We start from the raw sequence: 18,973 nt of genomic DNA on the forward strand, positions 1-18,973 counted from the left end.
TATTTTACAACTAAAAATACAACTTTGAATATTCCTTATTGACTGTGTCTGTACAACATGCTGTCCATTCAACACATGGACCAGTAGGAGGAAAGATTCTATTCACACCTGTCTGGGCATGTGGGTATACATCACCAGATGTTGCCAGTCATCAACAATGCCTGCATCTCAAACTGATGCTGAAGTTGTGGGCTTTACAGTACTGTCATAAACTCACTGTATAACATATAAATGTTTCTATAGGAATATCTTATATGTACATTATGCTGTGCTCTGTTACAGATAGCATCTTCCATTTTTTGTGACTATATGAACCAGTAGATCCCACAATAGAGTTTGGAGTCGGTTAAAGTTGTTGTCTGAACATTAACAGACCCCAGACTTCGTTGTGGGTGTTCAAAACTGCCAGAATGTTCTGACCTTGGTAATACTTCTGTTCAAACTTCCTTACTTCCTTTCTGAGCTTGTTTCATCCCTTTAGGAACCTTTTAATGTGTTATGCAAAACTGCAAGCATGGTGGTTCAGCCTTACAGGTGTTTCTAAAGAGAAAAAAATATTTAAAATTACTGTTTTGGATTTCATTTTATTTGTCATCTTTTATGAACAAATTACGAAATATACTTCATTCACAAATTGGAAATATTTACAATTTCTTTACAACAAGGCATTGTTGAGGTTTTGATTTATGGCGTTCTTAGAGCATTCTGTCTTTCAAAACAAAGACATTGGTGTTGTTTTCAGCACGCTGTTCATTTACACTCTGCATATGAAATGGGAGCATTTTGGAGGAGTAATTTGCACTGTTTTTTTAATACAATCTACTGGGAAAACTGAGGCTGGATGCATTTGCAATGTGGGGAGGAGGGCTGTGCAGATGCATTGCTGGTACCATGCCACATGATCTGAAGCCATCATATTACATCAGATGCTGTTAACTGGGGAGGACAAGAAGATTGCCCTGAGCCATCCTTCCTCTGCCCTCTTCCATTCTCTTCAGGAATCCTGTGACTGGGCTAAATGTGGTCCAGTTTTCCAGTTGAATTATTCCATTACTTTTTTCTGTTTTTTGAGTCTTCATGAGAATAGTCTCGAGAAGTCCATTTCAAATACTATCACAATTCTGAAAAGTTATTCAGACCAAAAAAAAAAAAAAAAAAAGAATAGCCAGGAAGTGAATAAATATTGTATATCCGCAAAATGTTTAGAAGACAAATTTTGAACATTTCTAAAAGGGAAATGCAACTGTGCTGTTCTGCAGTTGTGACTGGAGCCATAAAAGCTAAGATACTTCCATTTTCTCAATCTCTTGGAGTCAATTGTCTTTTTCCTGAAGAAAATTCTAAAACCACTTCATTCCACGGAACTTTAAAAAATCATTTAGTATACGCTTCCATTATAAATCAGATGTGGGCCACCATTGCTTAGGTTGTCTGTCATTTCCTGTAACAAGAATAGAAAACATTGATTAAAACTACAATTAATTTATGATGTTTGAAATTTAGTTAACTAAGGTTGTAATACCTAACAAACTGAATGTTTTATATTCAGAAAAACTTTACATTTTTTATTTGGCTTGTTAAATGTCACTGTAAAAGAAAGGAACCACATTTTTTCCTACATAAATTAAGTACATTTGAAAGCTGCTAAACTCATTGACACTGATTGAGTCGGACATTACTCTCAGACCACATATACAGCATTGATGGCATCTGCGCAAGTTTTGTGATGTTGTCCTTTAAAGTGCCTCAACTCAAACTTGTGTAGTAATCTACAAAGGAAAAAGATGGTAATTAAGTCTTCATTTCTGTTCAAACCTTTTTCCCATGCTGACATACTACAGACAGATGCCATTTGATGCTGGCTGGGACAGACATTTTGGCATGAAGGTCTAGATCCAAATAGGATCTAAGGGCTTTGACGCCTGAGTGGAGACTGCTTGCCTTGGGGTGGGACTGATTTTGGTTTTCCCTTAATATGCCAGCCTACAATTTTAGCAGTTCAGCAGTTGCTGCTCAAGTGGCAGATGAGTCATCCCAAAGTAAGCTGACCTGCTCATGAGTCAGAATCCTAAGGCACCTAAAACAAGATTTATTTGGAGTTAGATTTTCTAAATCTCAGATTGCGGTCCAAACAATGCCTACTTAGCAGCTGTCTAAGCCTGCAGATGACTACATTCATTAAGCACTTCTCTGACCTTCAAGGCTGCAAAGCCATGTGGAGTTTATGTTCAGAACTGCCTAATTTTAAGCAGTTCTAAGCTTTATTTATTTATTTATTTTTCCCTCACCAAATTGAATCAGGATGCAAAAATAAAGTGATCTGTTGCTTATGTCCAACGACATGTCCCAAAGAACATCTGACTATGCCAAGAGGAATAGGCATGCATAAAAATGCAGTTTTGGCTATTCTTTTTAAAATTCACGTAGATGAGGTAGAGTTGCCACTGTTATGCTAGTTCTAAAATTTTTGCTTGGGAACCAATAGCACTTTTCTGAATGGGAAGATTAAAATTAACCTCTTCTACCTCATAGGTACAGTTGGAGGAAATGTTGAAGAAAAGGGATGTGGTTTTCACCATTCTTGTGGAAGTTTCTATGAAGAAAGTAAAGCAAGATTCACTGGGTTAAAAAGACAGGGAAAGACAGAAAGAAAAACCCTAACTCTATAGTATCATGGCTGAGATACTTGGTAAAGAGAAGGAAATTATAGGGCCTGGTCTTTATTTCCAGTCTTCCCCTTTCTCACTTCCCCGTTTTAATCCACAATATTTCATTTATACATAGCTAGGGACACAGAGACCAAAACTCTGAGTTTCATATTAAGTAGAAGCATTGATGCCTCCTCTCTCAGGTCTTACCAGATACACTTTAAAATAGATCACAGGACTTAATTGTTCCCTTCACTTTTTCTGAAAGAAGGGATGTGCTGTTCTTCTCTACAAAGTAAGCTTAGGACCATCAAACCAAATAGACTTGCCAATCAATAATCTGTAATAAAGCACAAGCTTCAAAGAAAAGAAGGCGTGTAAACTTTATGAGCATTTTCTATCACCCAACTCTTCATTTGGCAGGTGATGGTGCTGGATACTTTCACATGGTGTTTTATTCTCCTCATGAACTGAAGAGGAAACTGATGCATGCCTAACACTGGACTTGGGATTCCTGTCTGGAGACTGCCTGCTTTGAAGCAAGGCACTGCAGCTGCCAGTTTGTAGGTGCCTAAATCCTTTGTGGGTTCTAAGCTGAAGGTATTGGTCAGTTGGGAAAGGGAACAATAATACCAAAACCATGTAATATTAACTCTCAATTAGCCACAAGTAAAATGTACTGCTCTGTCAGAAGGCAAGCCACGAGTGAGTGACAAAGTGCATGTTTCCTTTTGTCGCTTTTATCACTTGAATCCTCCGAAGACATTAACTGTTAGAATACCATCATAATATCAGAAAATATTGAAAATCATTTATTTTCCCCAATATTTCTATCCTCAAAAATAAAAGTATTAACAAATTAAAAAAAAAAAAAAAAGTTGCTGAATTCAAGAAATGAAGGAGCACAAAGGTTAGAAGCAGAGTGAGTTAATGGTGGCAACATCCAAACCGGAGCATTTGGATGTCTGTAACTAGGGTGAATATTTTAAATACTCAACTTACTTCCAAATTGCAGCATTCACCACGTAGAATTATGTCACCACCTGGAAGCACTGTTCCTGACTCAGAGAGATGTCACAGCATCAGCCAACTTTGATTAGCTGAAGCTATGACTTCCTCTTAGAGGCGGCACTTCCTGAAGTGACATAACAACATGGTAGCTCCCTAGTGTTCAGCGTACCTTGGAGGTAACTCTGGTGTCGGGGGAACCACCGGGCAGCTGGGCAGGTCGGTTATTTCAATACCCCTCAATCTCTAATATAAATATAACAATTATACAATAAATATAGCACAAATAAATGCACATGCAGTACATGTCTATATTACTGTATATCAGTATAAATATAAAAAATAGTCTTATATATAAAACACTTTACAACTATTTTTATAAATTAGGGCTTAATTTGACATAACTTTTTAAGTTGTTAAGTTGCCTTCGTTATTTTTTAAGGGCATGCCTTGAGCATGCTCTCAGACCCGCCAGCAGCAGGCGGTCCCACAGGCTGTAGGTCTGAGAAGTCCCAGATCAGGTCATCTATGCATGCATACTTGATCCTACAACACACATGCAGTGAGTCCACCAGTGGTGCTCATCCCGCATTCGCTAAGCATGTGCAATAACGTTGCTCTGCACATGCTTCATGGCCCTTCACCCAAGATAGATGGGCATCTGGCAGTCCTCACAGCTAAGTGTGCAAAACCTCAACAGGCAAAGAAATGGGGCAGTGATCTGCTGCTATGTATGGTCATCTCCTGCCCAAAGTGACAGGGTTTGCATTTGCTTGCATATTGAAGGATTTTTCTTGCCAAGCCATTTCTTTTGTCTGTACATTTTTCTCTCAGAAGGGCTTCATCTTGTTGAGGCAAGAGCCTCTTTGAAAGGCAGGATCTAGCCCACCATCTGCAAGACCATCTGCAAGGCCTATGTAACTCATCAGAATTATGCTTCATTTTAAAATGAGAGGGAGAAATTTATTTTTTGACTAGATTTTATGTTACTGTTGTAACCTATACTAAATAAGTTTTAAAAATGTGTCTCAAACATTTTCTAAAGTGAATTCATTCTATATTTCTGCTTGTCTCATTTCATTTAAAAAAATAAAACAGAGAATAGTGACAAGTAATTTTTACATAATGGACAATTAGTTGCTCTATTGTGTTTTATTGAGGAATCTGAAAACATTCTACAATCTGAATAAATTAATCCTTTCTCTGCTTTTCAGAGGTCTCAGTAATTGAACTTAACTGTAATGTAAACTGGCACATGGCAGTTTAGATGGGCAGTCTGCATGACATTTGTTCATTTCTCCAGTCATTTCTCAAATGAAAAACACTGGATGCTAAACCAAAATGTAAAGAACAGGGTGTCAGTAAATATTTTACTCCTTGAAAATTAATCACATCCCTAACTCCCAAGAAGCTGATTTCAATAATTTTATTTATTTATTTATTTATTGTCCCTACGTGCCTGACTTTGAGATCTTAAGTTTCAGCACCTAAGCATGGACTGAGACACCACGGTAAGCATCATTTTAACAGACAAAGGAAATAAATGCTCAGTGCTGCTGCAGATCAGCCCAGTTTCATTTACATGTCTAAATATGTCTTAGGTGCTTAGGTTTAGTCTTCTAGGTTTTCGAGCTGTGGCTTTTGTGTTTAAATAACCTACTTTATAAGCTGAGTACTTGGGAGAGGAAGAAATTGATTAAATCCTGGAAGCATGCAATGATGTTGTTACAGAAAGCATTCTGTGTTTTTTCACAGTATAATACATGATAATCCATGTTAATAAGGCTTCCAATTATTTATGAAGTGCTATATTTAGCAACTAAACCCCTTGATAGCTGTACAATGGAATTATGTTGAAAATGGATGTACTTCATTGAAATGGATGTACTGCAAATATACAGTACCTAAAAATAGCCCCATATAACGCAATACAATAAAGCTCACACAGAATGGCAGCGTTTCATTTCCCAGAAACTCTTTCTCATATATAACTAAAAATTGAATACACCCATTGCCAGTTGTATACATTAAGACATACAGTAGCTTTTTTTAAGGAAACCAGAACAAATAAGAAAGACACACAACTCACTTTTTCTGCCATTTCATGGGAGTGATGCAATGAATGTTCTCTTTCTGAGAACATTCGCCTTTGTTCATAGCTGGCTAGCCGACAAGTGAGCCATGAAGAAAGGGTGCAACCACCAATTCCAATGCATGCAAGAGACATGGAGGCAAGATGCAATGAATAGAGAGCAGATGACTTCTTTGTCAGAGCACGAAGAAATTGAAAATTTAAAATTCCTCCGATTAGTCCACAGATGCAACAGGCAGAAAAAAGTATCATCTGTCAGGAAAGACAAGAGAGGTTATGTCACAGTAACATTTCTCAGAGACAGATTCATTCATATAAAAGATGAGACTAACCATAACTCAGTACTTTGATAGCATCACAGATTGCAATGAACTTCACTGACATTCATTTTTTAACTCCCACAGGTCCCACAGAACTCCAAGGGAATACAATACCCTCTGGTGTCCAAGAGTTAAGATTGATGTTGCATGTAAGATAAAGTTACGTAGAATTAGTTGCCTGTGTTAAAAACTAGACAATGTAAGGACTATTAGGACACAAATCTTCTGATTTCCAGCATTTAATTCAAAACAACAACATGACAGTGTGTCATAATTTTCTATTGGGCGGTTTCTCACTAATTCTCAGGAGTGAATGCCTCATGTATTTACAGTGAATTTCTCTTGCTTTGTGTAACAACCGACTGTGCCTCTTGTTCAGTTCTAGTTTGTTCAGTCTGATAGCAGATTGGAGGCTTCCTACAGCTTTTGTGGGTCTTCAAACATGCTGAAGGTGAGTGTGCTGGTCAAAGAAGCAACAGAAACAACCAGAAATCTATGCAGCTTTACAGAAGGTCAGTGTGGACTACATTTTTTTGCTTAGTTTTTATTATTATTATTATTATTTTTAATGTGGTTAAAATGTTTCCGGAAACTTTACAAGGAAGTGAAACAGGCTGCAATTAATGAGACATGTTTAAAGACCTCACCGCTTTAATCACAAAGATGCCATCTCTGGTTCAGGATGTCCTTGAGCCACAAATCACATGAGGCTGAAAGACCTTATTGCTAAATGATTGCCTTATTCACTTCCCTAGATGCTGCTGGTCTGTCAGACATTTATCTAGATGGACCTTTGATGTGACTGAGTATGGTTTTGTATATACGCTTCTGTTGTAGAAACAATTTATGGAGCCTCATAGACCACTTCTGTACACAGCTGAGATGAGAATTTTGTCAGCGAAGTGGCATTCACTCTGTATTCTGCAGTCCAATAGGAAGTCACTATTGCATGAGACCAGCAGAACAGACAGCTTTTAGAAACGGAGTATGATCTATATCCTTTAAGAAATGAGACCATAATTGTAACAGGGTTTAGGGTAACTCATTGATATTTAAAATAATTATAAGAGAGAGATGTTGATTCCCTTCACACTTACACTTATTTTACATGGCTTATGTTTGTACATGGCAGGATAACCAAGCTGACTGAGAATTAAAGCCAGACATTATAACTTACAATAAGATCAAGTCTTTACCATAAAGGCAAAAGTTCTGCAGTGATTTGTGTTGCAATCACACCATTTTGCTGCAGTCAGAAAAATGACTATACTTCTTACTCTTAGAAGAAACAGAAGATATCCATCATCATTTTAAAACTGCCTTTTTCATTATTCTGATTGTAAAAAGAACCATGAACAGTGAACAATATCTAAAATCAAACTTGGTCAGCAACCTCACTGAGTTGGTAGCCCAGTCATGCCACACTTTAAAGAAATGGTTTCCTGAAGGAAAGAAGATACAGTCCACTGCTGAGGATCTCTTTCTTGTCATCAATTTATGTGAAGAGGTTTTCCATCCAGACAGGGATAAATTTGTATATATGGCTTAAATTAGCATGACCTAAATAGGGCATTTCAAAACTGCTTTTTGTTGCTTGATGAACCCAAAGTGCTGATTGTTTTCTTTGGACTGCTGGCTTGCAATATTTAGTGATTTTTTAGCAGAAACACTTGGACACGGTATGTCCTAAGTAAAGTGTTCAACTTAGATAAGTATGCCTTTCAAATAATTATGTGTTATAAATGTATTGGAAAAACTTACAACAAGTCCAGATTTTTTTTTGGCGCACAATATTCCACATATGCCACAAAGCAGAAACTGAAAAGGAAAAACAAACAAACAAACAATTATTTCATCATTAAGTTTAAATCCTACTGTGTTGCTTTAGTGGTGACCACAACAGTAGGCTAGGCAATGGTTATGGTTGTTGTCAGCATTTTTATTACAAACCTTATGACTCAGGAAGTTATAACTCAGCCATAAACTTATACAAGAAGAAACTGGATTGGGAAGGCAGACTGAGGATGATTAGTCATAAAAATAGAAAAAAAAGTAGAGAAAGAAAGCAGGCCTACTTTTAAGCTGCTTGAGTAAACAAAATATGAAAAAAACAATGGTGCCAGATAAAGATATCTTTATACTGTTTTTTTTTTTAAATTTATTTTCTTAGAAAATAAGTTTAGTAAGGTAGTAATCAGTGATCCAAATCCTACTTCATCTACTTTCAAGCCTACCTAATGCCCTGATCCTGCAGTGTGAACCACTGAGGGATTGTGTATGGACCGTTGTCCTCAAAACAGTGGAACTCAGGGCAAGAATGCAGGTCAGTCAGCTCTGTAGGTGCAAATGTAAGTACCATGTACATCTGTTGATGTGGCTACAATGAACATGCAGGAAAAAAACTGTTTCAGAGTCTGGATAGCCCACTCCGCAAGAGATAGTGTGAAGGGATCTGTCCTTTTTCATGTAGTTTCCTTTCACAAACTGATCTGACAGTCGTGACATCAAGTATTAGGCAAGAAGTGATTAAAAAACAAAACAAAACAAAACATACAACCCCATACCAGCTCTTATGAATAAAACTTAATGCGTTGTAGTGACCTGTGTCAAAGATGTTTTCTGATGTCTCTATTTCCTCATACAAGTTCAACGAGGGAAACAGTGAACAGCCCCCGAGGGAGCAGTCGTGGTAGGAACTACACTAGTTGTATGCAAGCAATAAGGCCCTCTCCAGGTGTTTGCAATACTGTCAAAAAGTTCCTTCAATACCTCATAAACTCCATTGTTAAGAAAACTATGCTACTTGTTTTCAGTAAAGCTGAAAACCCGACACCCCTACTGGGAAATAATTTTGTAGTTTTAAAACTGGATTTTTCCACATCCTTTTTGCACTGAGGTGGTGTTTCTAGTAAAAAGCTTTAGCTGACCTTGATTTAGGATTAAGTCACAGAACAGGCCTGGCTATTACATAAGAGAAAAAAAAATAAGCAGTTTCTCAGTATCTTTCAGGGTCCCTATGATATATTACATATGTACGTCATTTGCTTACCAGACCTTTGCAACTTCAGTATCCCAGTTGAGGAGCTGCTTTACTACATAGTTTATCTCCCTTCAGCCAAAGTTGTTCATGCATGTAGCTAGGCATAAGCCTTGAGATGTATTTTTACTCTGAGTTAGGCCATTGAATCAGTTCCTCACAGTTAATATAGTTTCGTTTTGTACATTATTTACCTCTATACTAAGCATGGGATGTGAATTTAATACCAATCTAATCATGTAAAGGGCTGGGTCATGGCAGTGAATAGCTCAGGACATGCACTGCACAGCTGGTAATTGCTACTAGAGCTCACCAGTTGGAATAATAATAATAAAATCAAATGAACAAGAAGGGCTCCCTCTGCCCCTTCCCACAGGTAGAGAAGATTTCAACTAATAACTATCACACCTGCTTTGTATGTTATTACTCAAGCTTTCTGTGAAGTTTTAATATTTCACTCCCAATTCTGTCCTTGCGGATTGGCTTCAAGTCAAGCCATGGTTTTCATACGCAGTGCTTTCCATTTTTCAACATTCATGCAGAAACCTCAAAAAAATTATTTATTCAGAACATCGCTGTAATTAAGTTTTATTCAGTCAGTCTTGATAAAGCAGACTAATAATATCATTTCTCTCTATAGTGATTGAATAGGATTAAAAGGAAAAAAATGTATAAAGAAAATCTTATGAGTTATAGAAAGTTTATATAAAGGATCTGGAAGATACCATCAAAAGCAGTTTCAACTTGTAACAAGTGTACCTTAACTAGATTAAAAATAAAATGTTGTACATTTCCAAAGATGTGTTTCTGATAAATTACCTTCAGAACTAAAAGAATAGGTCACTCACTTTTTTAAAAAAAAGAAATGCTCTAATTCTGCTCCTGTTAAAATAAATTGATTTTTTATCATTGATTTCAATTGGAGAAGACTTTCTATTTCCATTGTACAGTCTATTCTATCCAGAAGGTAAAAGTAGGGCAGTCTGTGATGAACATGTTATATTGGTCTTGCACATGACCAAAGGAGCAACAAGGAAATTACAGGTTCCCTTAGCATTAGAACCCACCCATGTGGGCAGTTCTACTATTCTGTATTGTTTTTCAAGGACAGGACATACAATCTTCCAAATCACCATTATACAGTGCCAAATGCTTATGTTACCAAGGATATTTTCCTGTTGAAAGTCAAAGAATATTGAATAAGCTGAGCTGCAAGACATAAGATACTGACTTCCATAAAGTAAGGAGTAACCTTGTTATTCCATAGACGTTAAAGTATCAGAAGGGACTACCTGGAGTAATATTTTATTGCGTCAGGGTCTGTATTTTCTGTACCTCTCTCTCTCTCTCTCTCTCTCTCTCTCTCTCCACACAGGAAATAAGATGCCCTGTAGTTAAATAACTCAACAGAGACCTCAGACAAATTGAATTTTCCTGGTTCTTGCACATTGTTCTCTGTGAGCTTGCAAAGGTTATGCCAAATTTTTATAATTCATATGACTACAAGACAAGAAAGTTGTAAAACTGAATGCGCTACTGTTCATGAAGGTACTAAAAATCTTGGAAGAAAGACATTTGGGCAGTAGCAAAGGGTCAGTATTATTTGTTTTTGTTTGAGATACCAGTGTGTCACACTCACACAGAAAAGGCTTGTCCAAAAAACTGTATGGTTATTTATTTATGACAGCAGGCATTTTGCTATTAAAGCCAATGGATGAATTTGAACCAGTGTCAGGAAATTAAACCTCATGCCATGCTTTGAAAATGCTTATCTCTCTTTTCTAAGGCTGTAGAAGATTCTGATCCACTGGAAAGAATGGAAACATGCTTTACGAAGAGAATATTAGCATTACTTGGGGCATGAGGACACTGCTCATGCAGAGTTGTCTTATCCAGGCTTCTCAATATACAGACCTCTAGAAAGTCTGTGAAGTCAGTGGGACATTATGTGATTGACACTGATCATTGCTTTTTGATAGATCAGCTAGTGGCTCAGGATTTTAATGAATTTATTTATTTATTTATTTATTTATTGGTAGTGCTATAGTAATTTTCTATAACATTTCTGGGGTTCCGAAGTTATGGCCAACAGTAGTGAAAAGTAGATGGGAGAAGCTACAATCACTTTTTGTACCAGTAATTTCCTGTGTTCTGGTTTATCTTTTAATTTTGAGTTCTTCTTTTTATAATACTGCCAATTGGAATACAGCCATCAGGGGCTCTGCTGTCTTGCCACTCCCTGTCTATTTTTGGCTATCTTGAAAGACTTCATCATGTCAATATACCGTTATTATTTAAACTTGACTTTTAACAGTTGAGCTACTTTTTGCTGCATTTTACCCATGACTAACTAATACTGTCATGCTGAGGAATCACTCCTTTTTGGATAACCATTGGTCATACTCCATTGATTTTTACTAATCTCTTGGACTCTTTAAATATAGTAAATTTTTCTAACTATGACAAACCTGAAGTAAATTAAGGCAAACACTCTTACATTAAATACAGTAAATCAGGAGTGGAAAAGAAATATACCACTGAAGACTGAAGATCAAATGTTCAAGTGTTCACAGCTTATGCTGAGAATAAGGCTAGAACATTTCATGAAGGATAAGCTAAATGAATAAGCCCTCCAAAATGCCCTAGAAGTTAGAGAGGGACTTCTTGAAGCTATGTTTCACTGTTAGATTTTTTATATTTTTTTCTTTTGTGATTATGATTCATCAGAAAATTCATAAGAAGCTAAAAGATCAACATCTCACTTAAAAAAAAACTACATAGATCACTATTTGCAAGCAATTCCTATTTTTTTCTGGGGTAACTTTTGGTTGCAGATGTAGTCATACCTCCTATGATACATGTTATTTCATGTCAAGACTATCACAGAGAGGCAGGAACTGAATATATCATCTGATAATAGAGAGGAACAGAACCTCCCTTGGATGATTGGTTAAAAAAAAATACAAAGAAAAAATGTTACAAAGCACAAAAGCCTCTTAGACTGCTTTTGAAACTCAGTGGACTGTGAGTGCCTCTGTCCCCCTTCCAGGAAGATTTTCCAGGAACCTAGCAGAGTCAAAGTCCTCCTGTTAGTGTGAGTGTGATTGCAACGTGATGCATTAGTCTATTTGCCTGTGGACCCTTTGCCATTCACACTGTGTCTGTGCCTGCCTTTGTTCAATATGCACATTTGAAAATCTCTCCTTTGGCCTGTTGAACTTTGGAATAAAGAATCAAAGACCTCCCAGAAAAGGAGAATGTTTATTTTGAGCCTGCTTTAATTTTTTATATTAAATACGGTCTTGAAACAAAACCTCAGATCCAAACACCCAGAAATTTTGGTAAGGAGGCTGAAATCTCAATTTAGATTCAAGTTTTGTGGTTTGGATCCGTCCCTATTTCATATTTGCTGAAACAGAAGACTTGGCTTCATTCACTTTCTCCTGGAAAAAAGAGGACTTTCTTAATTGTATTCTGAAAAAAAAAAAAATCAAAAAAAAAAAATCAGTTTCAGTTGTATTTGCAGGGAGCCAAAGATTTGTTGGTTTCCATCATGCAGAAGAAAATGAACTGTTTTTATGCTGTATATTAAACCTAGGAAATCTTTTTTTTTTTTTTTTTTTTTTTTTTTAAGGAGGTAAAAAGGCAAAAGTAGTAGTGTAATTCCCTTGAGAAAATGAAAACTCTCTATTGGAACTCTTTTTGGAGAGACTGATGAAAATGTTAGAGAAAACCTGTTGAATATAAGGACAATTTGATTGCCAGTTATTGTTCATGACAAAGAAACTCAGAGTAAACCCATTGTATATAGAGCTCTCCAGCATTCCAGGTCATCCATATGTATCTGATGAAATAGAGGAAGGGAAATTATTCCAAATCTGAGTTGGATTAGTGTTTCCTTTCATCTGTTTCTAGGCCTTCAAAGACACTTTAAAAATGGGAAGTGCTTTTCAGAAGAACTTGGGGAAATTTAGAAGTGGGTCTCTGGACCTGAACGTCTACGTGCCATTGGTGATTCACAAAACCCCTGGCTATCTGGAAAAACACTCAACTTCTCAGCGCAAAAGAAGAACATTTATTTACTTGTTTAGGATTTACTTTAGAATAACAAGCAGTAAATAATGTTTAACTATGCTATTTTGTATTAAATACTTAGAGCATGATTGCTTGCTTCTTGAAAACTAACAAATTAAGAATAATTTGCAGTAGGTGAACTAGAGTCTTAACAAAACATTTTAACATATGCTTAAGTCAATCTATATTCAGCAGATTCTCTTAAATACAAGTCAGGCACTAGAAGTCTGCTTGAAGAGGCCAGCTTGAAGAACGGCATGTGCTTCTGGAAGGTCTGAATGATAAAGAAAACCTGCTGAAAGACTCCTGAGCTCTAGTGAAATGTCCTGGTTCCACACAAGGCAAGCAGCTGCCACACTTGGTACATCCTCCCTCGTGTATATGTACAGAACGCTCTCCAGTTTCTACCGAGCTCACTGACAGTGCTGAAATTCATTTCATTAGGAGCAGGAGCCAGTCAGAAATATGGCCAGTTTGATGAAAATTCAATGCACATGTTAAAATAAAGTAGGATCACATCTGCATTTTGTCTGCATGCTGAACAATAATGTGTTTTTTTTGTGCGTTCATTTGAAAAAATAGTTTGACTGTTCTTTTCCAAAAGAAACTTGGCAGCAGTAAAAACTAGATGTAAAAAAAATGAATGTTTTAAAATTTTAGGCCACCAACATTGATTTAACAGTCCAAAATAATGCTCTTGCTTTGGGATAGTTCCCTACTGACTGAACCTTAAGATTTCCCTTCAAGTACTATATTAAAAAAAAATGTAATTGAAAGCAAGTATTTCAAGTGACAACTTGGAACATATTTCTGTAGCCAAACTATAAATGCTGATTTTTCATGGGCAGGAAGAATTCCGTAGTGCTACAATCACAAATCATGGGAATAGTAACTCTGCCCCTACAGACAGACAGACAGACAGATAAACTTCCAGAGAATGCACATCAGTTAAACACATTTAGATATTTGTCTTTATAAGGGAAGAGACTATCATTCTCGGGGGGCATAGCCAGAAGTGAATCATCAGGTATTTCTTTTCTGAGTGAAAATAGATGGCATATTTGACTAAGATGTGGCTTTTGTCTCATTCTCTTTCTTTCTTGTTGTGAGAGAGTCTTGTTTATAGCAATAATTTATTCACCACTGCAGAATAAATGAGAACTAGAGCCATGTACATATGTGTGTGTAAATATATAGACACTAATCATAGTGACTAATATGTTCCAAATATAAATGGGAAAGTATGTGGCCATTGAAAAAATATCAGTGAATATGTTTTGAAAGATTATGTTCTGATTTTTTCTTTGTACAAAAGCCTTTCCAATGGATGGCTGTCATTCTTGCTGTGTTGGTGATAGTGGTTCAACACGCTCATGGGCTAGATCATTTCTATGGTACGTCACATAATTGAATTGGAACAACAGATTTCAGAACTATATCTCAGTTTCTGGTTACAGAAATCTGGGAGACACTGAATATAGCCTGTGGAGTAGATCATGTCAATGCAATCATAACAAAACATAAAGAAAATCCAGAAAGCAACAACACATCCATCTTAAGATTTTTTGGAGTTATATATCATTTTTTAACTTAGTAGCCATGGAAATTTTTTAAAAGACGGCATATGATGTAAAAGAAATCAGTCAGTTGTCTCCACATGTTCTAGATAATTTAAGAAGTCATTCTCACCTTTAGCTGTTTTCTTTTGGCTACTTTTTAAACAACTCTTAGCATCTTAATCTAGCTCAAATCCAATGAGAACAACAAATGTTTTCCCATTTCCGTGCATTTTTGATGTAGACATTCTCTAGGCTTTCAATTTCTTCACTGTTGTCTACTCCACTTTCCCTGGCTTGCTAATGTATAATGCAGAGCATGCAATGATCAGAGCACTTCAGCCCATGCTTAACTTCACTTGTATCTCTAATTCCATGGGTGGGATTCACATCCTTAAAGTTAGTTATGCTAGTAAATTATCTGGCTGAAGGGAGAAAATGAAAAAAAAAAAAAAAAGGAAAACAAGGAAAACTCTTAAAAAGAAAGCTAACAAATCAAATCAAATAGAAGCCATCGTAGGAAGGCAAATATAGCAAATAGAATGTGCATGATTTTAAGATTCCCAAATGTTAGGAATCCAGGTTAGGGTTTCCATGGTGATGCTATCTTTATCTATTTCCTTATGAACTTGGGCCTCTGCTGAGTTCCACCCACTTAAGTAAAGAGTAAAATAGGGTTAAAAGTTTTTAGAATATTTCCAAGTAAATTACTAGAGGAGACATGACACTGTTCAACTTAACTACAGTGTTTTGCATCCTAACATGTCAAAGAAGCAGTTATTCCTTTATTCTCTTTTCCTCATTGTTTATTTCTCGAGGGGAAACTTTGATTCAAGAAAGTGAATCAGATATATATCTGATATATATATACATATAGTGCATACATATTGTTTAATACAGCCAACATGAGCTCAGTGTAGGATTCAGTGGGCAGAAAGGTGGGTTATGCCATTTCCACAGCATCACAATTCTGAGGATTGTGCAAACAAATCTTCCTCCAATCATTTTAATTTGGACACAGTTATTCATGGCCCTAAACATCCCTGGAGAAAGTCTGTGGCCCTTTTCTTATCCTGTCTTAACTGCCAGTTCTCTAGACAGAAGAACACAACCTTACAGACAGTTTGAACTGCTGGAGTGGTACAAAAAGGATGCCACAATGGTGATGAATTTGATCAAAGTTCAACACAAAGGAAACCTTTATAACGGTGTCACCCCAGTCTGCGCAGTGCTGTGATTTCTCATTTCCTCAACTACATGAAAAATAAGATACGTGCTTTCACTGTACGGTTTTTGTGTGTCCTCTCTCTGCCTACCCAGTGTGCTGTTGTTTGCTCAGTTTCTAACAGCTGATGCCTGCCTCTGCTGACTCTGGTTGTGGGCATCCTCCACCCACCTGTTACACGTTCAAACAAGTCCCTTCAGTTTCCTTTCCATGACTCTGCACACACATATGGAGAGAACTTCCTATAAACATCTGCAAAATCACTTCATTGTCCTCTGTCTTACTCCTCTCTAAAACTCTACCTACAGACAGCTCGAAATCAGCCAGACTGCTGGTGTGTTAATGCAACCACCTGTTATACCAATCAATTTTGCTTTGCTGTTTCTTTATCTCCTTTAATCCTGCATCTGTCTCTTGCTTTGCTTGTAAAGTCCTTGGAACCAACATCTAATGTAATAGGATCTTAATCTGTGACTAGTATAAACTATGTGGGGTAACAGAAACCATAAAAAAGAATGAAGCAGTTGTGCAGGAAATGTGCATCGTCATGAAATGGGATCAGCTGTGATTGCATTGTCACAAAATGCAATCACTGCATAAAAATCAGATCGCACTGACTGGTCAGGATTCTCTGCCTTCACTGAAGCCCAGGATATTACCCCCTGTCATTAAATCCTCGGATAGACACGTTTTAAAGTAATCTTTTTTCTTCATCAGCAATGATCGGAAACCTCCTTTGAACTGATTTTGATAATAGCATTATCTGCTGGCCAGTGTCCTATATTATCGTGTCTTCATTCTCCTATTCGCCTACCTGTTCTGCAGTGCAGAATCATATGTTTATGTACTGCTACAGATATTTATGACTGTTGTCAATAATTAATAATTATTGGCAGTGAGAATATTACATGAAGCACTTTGTCAGAATGAATCTGTAAATTACAGGAGTTATGCTGATGAATAACCATGAGTTTGTTGCATTTAACATCTTATCTCAAGCAATGCAAACAATGCTTTTAGAAATATTGCTGTTCGATCCAAGCTGGCCAAAACAGCGCTGGAGTTCAAAAATGCCCACTCATGTTTAGGTTGAATATTCGATTTTTCCTACTCTTTGTTTCATAAATATAAATAACCATTTGGAGGAAAATGCTTCCTAGAAACATGTTTATCTCGAACTGAAAAAAATAAAGGTTTTTGAGAAGTGAGAAATGTTCACTGATATGAACATGCTTCTGCTGTGTTATGAACCTGTTCCTTCTATTAACCCATTATTGGTACTTTATTTTTATTTTTATTATTATTATTCATTTTGCTAGAAGCTCAGGATGCCCAGATCATTAGAACATTTCTTTCATTTTCTCACCCATTTTCTCTTTTGCTTTTTTCCTCCAAAGGCTCAGAGCTCAGCTGACAAAGCCTTGACATTCATTATTTTAAAACACCTTTTGACAGTCTAGTCATAAGGGACAGGGCTGTTCTTTTTTAAAAACAGAGCTCCTAGTCAACTGAAAGATTACAAGCTATGGCCCAGGCTCCTTAATGCTGGAAGCATTCGAGGCATTGGGCTTCCCCAGGTGTGAGAAGGGGTTCACGGAAAGTTCAATCGTTTACAGCAAAATCAAAACAAGGTAAAAAGCGAGCAAGAAGGGTGTCCCCCCTATCCCAACACACACACGCGTCTTTCCCCCCAGCCCCACGAGCATGCAGACTCTTCCCCATGCATATCGGCAATGGACCCGGCGCGGCTCCCGGCGCAGCATGCACACGCGGAAGGGAAGGCAGGGGAAGGGAGGGAGGGGAGGGTGCCTTCGCACGGTCTGATCATCACCGTAAAGAGTTAAAGAGAGAGTGAAATGGCTAACGTACACACACCCCGCTCCATACCGGAGAAGAGTCTCCCAGCTGAGGTTTATGCTCTGTGAGGACCAGGCTGAAACTGACCGCCCCCACGGCCACGCTGGACACCCCTAACCCTATCTCCAGCACGGAGAGCACCAGGAGGCTCCCGATGATCTGGCTGCTGGTGCACATCCTCCCTCGGTCATCCTTCCTTCGCGATCAGCCGGCGAAACCGCGCATCCTCCTTCTCCTCCGCCGCTCCGGCGGCCCTAAAGTCGCCCCCCAAACTTTTCTTCCTTCGCCAGCAGCAGGGGCGGAGCGGCGCATCCGCGGCCGCCGGGGTTGCCGAGGGGCGGCGGGGCAGCCCCGTCCCCGCGCAGCAACGCGCAGCGAGCCCGGCAACGAGCCCAGGAACGAGCCCGGCGGCGGCGCGGAGCTCTCCAAGGTGCCGGGCCGGCGGCGGGCACGGGGACAGGGCGCCGCCGGCGGCCGGCTGGGCAGCGCGGCGGTATGCAGCACCGCGCCGCTCAGGGGCTGCGCCTCCTCCAGAAGAGTCGACCTTGGCTCATCGCCTCCTGCGCTCTCATTGAAATGACCTCACTGGGATTTTTTTTTTTTTTATTCCTTCTTTTTTTTTTTTTTTTAACACCCCCCCCCCCCACCACCCTTTTCCCGGGTTGAGGGGTGTGGGGGCCCACCCCGGTGATATTTATGTATGAATCTGGATCCAATGCACGGGCGAGGCGCTACGGCAGCCCCGCCCCAAGGGCACAAGGCACGGCACCTGCCTCCCGTCCTGCCCCCGGCACCCCGCACGCCTCCTCCGGCCCGAGCCCCCTGGGCTGCGGTGGGAAGCGGGGTGCCCCCAGGCAGCGTGTCCCTAAAAAGTGAGCCCCCTCCATGGGGTGTGCACAGGCCTCCCTCCTCCTAGGCTCTGCTGTCAGGATCCAGGAGGAAGTCTATCTTCCCTTTGTATTAGCACAAGGGCTGGAGGCTGGCAGGTCTTAGCCCTGCAAAACTCTCGGTTCTCTTCCAAAGCACTGCTGCCAAATTAGGCAACATCTGTAGCCAGTCCTGTCACTCTGACAACGGCCAGAACTGTGTCGGTCCTAATGCAAATGACCAGCAAAGCAAAATACAGCAAGAGATCCAGAGCCACTTCTTGAGCCAT

General features: G+C 38.6%; 1 protein-coding gene across 5 annotated transcripts; it reads right to left on the bottom strand.

Annotated features, from left to right (window-relative positions):
• Positions 1-38: 38 nt before the first annotated feature.
• Positions 39-18,255, bottom strand: TMEM196 (transmembrane protein 196). 5 transcript variants are annotated; one of them, XM_040549521.1, is made up of 5 exons: positions 17,848-18,255; positions 7,830-7,886; positions 5,746-6,000; positions 3,829-3,902; positions 39-1,441 (listed from the first exon to the last, which is right to left on the bottom strand). In XM_040549521.1, exons 1-5 carry the CDS (start codon positions 17,992-17,994, stop codon positions 1,435-1,437), a joined length of 540 nt encoding a protein of 179 aa, XP_040405455.1. In that variant the 5' UTR covers positions 17,995-18,255; the 3' UTR covers positions 39-1,434. The 5 variants fall into 5 exon arrangements, with proteins under 5 accessions (XP_040405455.1, XP_040405453.1, XP_040405457.1 ...); XM_040549519.1 differs by having other exon boundaries at positions 17,830-18,255; XM_040549523.1 differs by having other exon boundaries at positions 17,834-17,871.
• Between the last annotated feature and the right edge of the window lie 718 nt (positions 18,256-18,973).

Source organism: Cygnus olor, chromosome 2 (assembly GCF_009769625.2).
Source record: "Cygnus olor isolate bCygOlo1 chromosome 2, bCygOlo1.pri.v2, whole genome shotgun sequence".
Lineage (NCBI taxonomy): Eukaryota > Metazoa > Chordata > Aves > Anseriformes > Anatidae > Cygnus > Cygnus olor.

Bases quoted from the DNA above. Each gene is read 5' to 3' on its own strand.
- TMEM196 (XM_040549519.1), bottom strand. From the start codon at position 17,994: ATGTGCACCAGCAGCCAGATCATCGGGAGCCTCCTGGTGCTCTCCGTG. The intron at 7,887-17,829 runs GTACGTTAGCCA...TTTCCTTTTCAG, and splicing joins CGGTATGGAGCGGGGTGTGT to TTTCTGCTTTGTGGCATATG. The intron at 6,001-7,829 runs GTAAGTTTTTCC...CTTTCCTGACAG, and splicing joins AAAAAAAATCTGGACTTGTT to ATGATACTTTTTTCTGCCTG.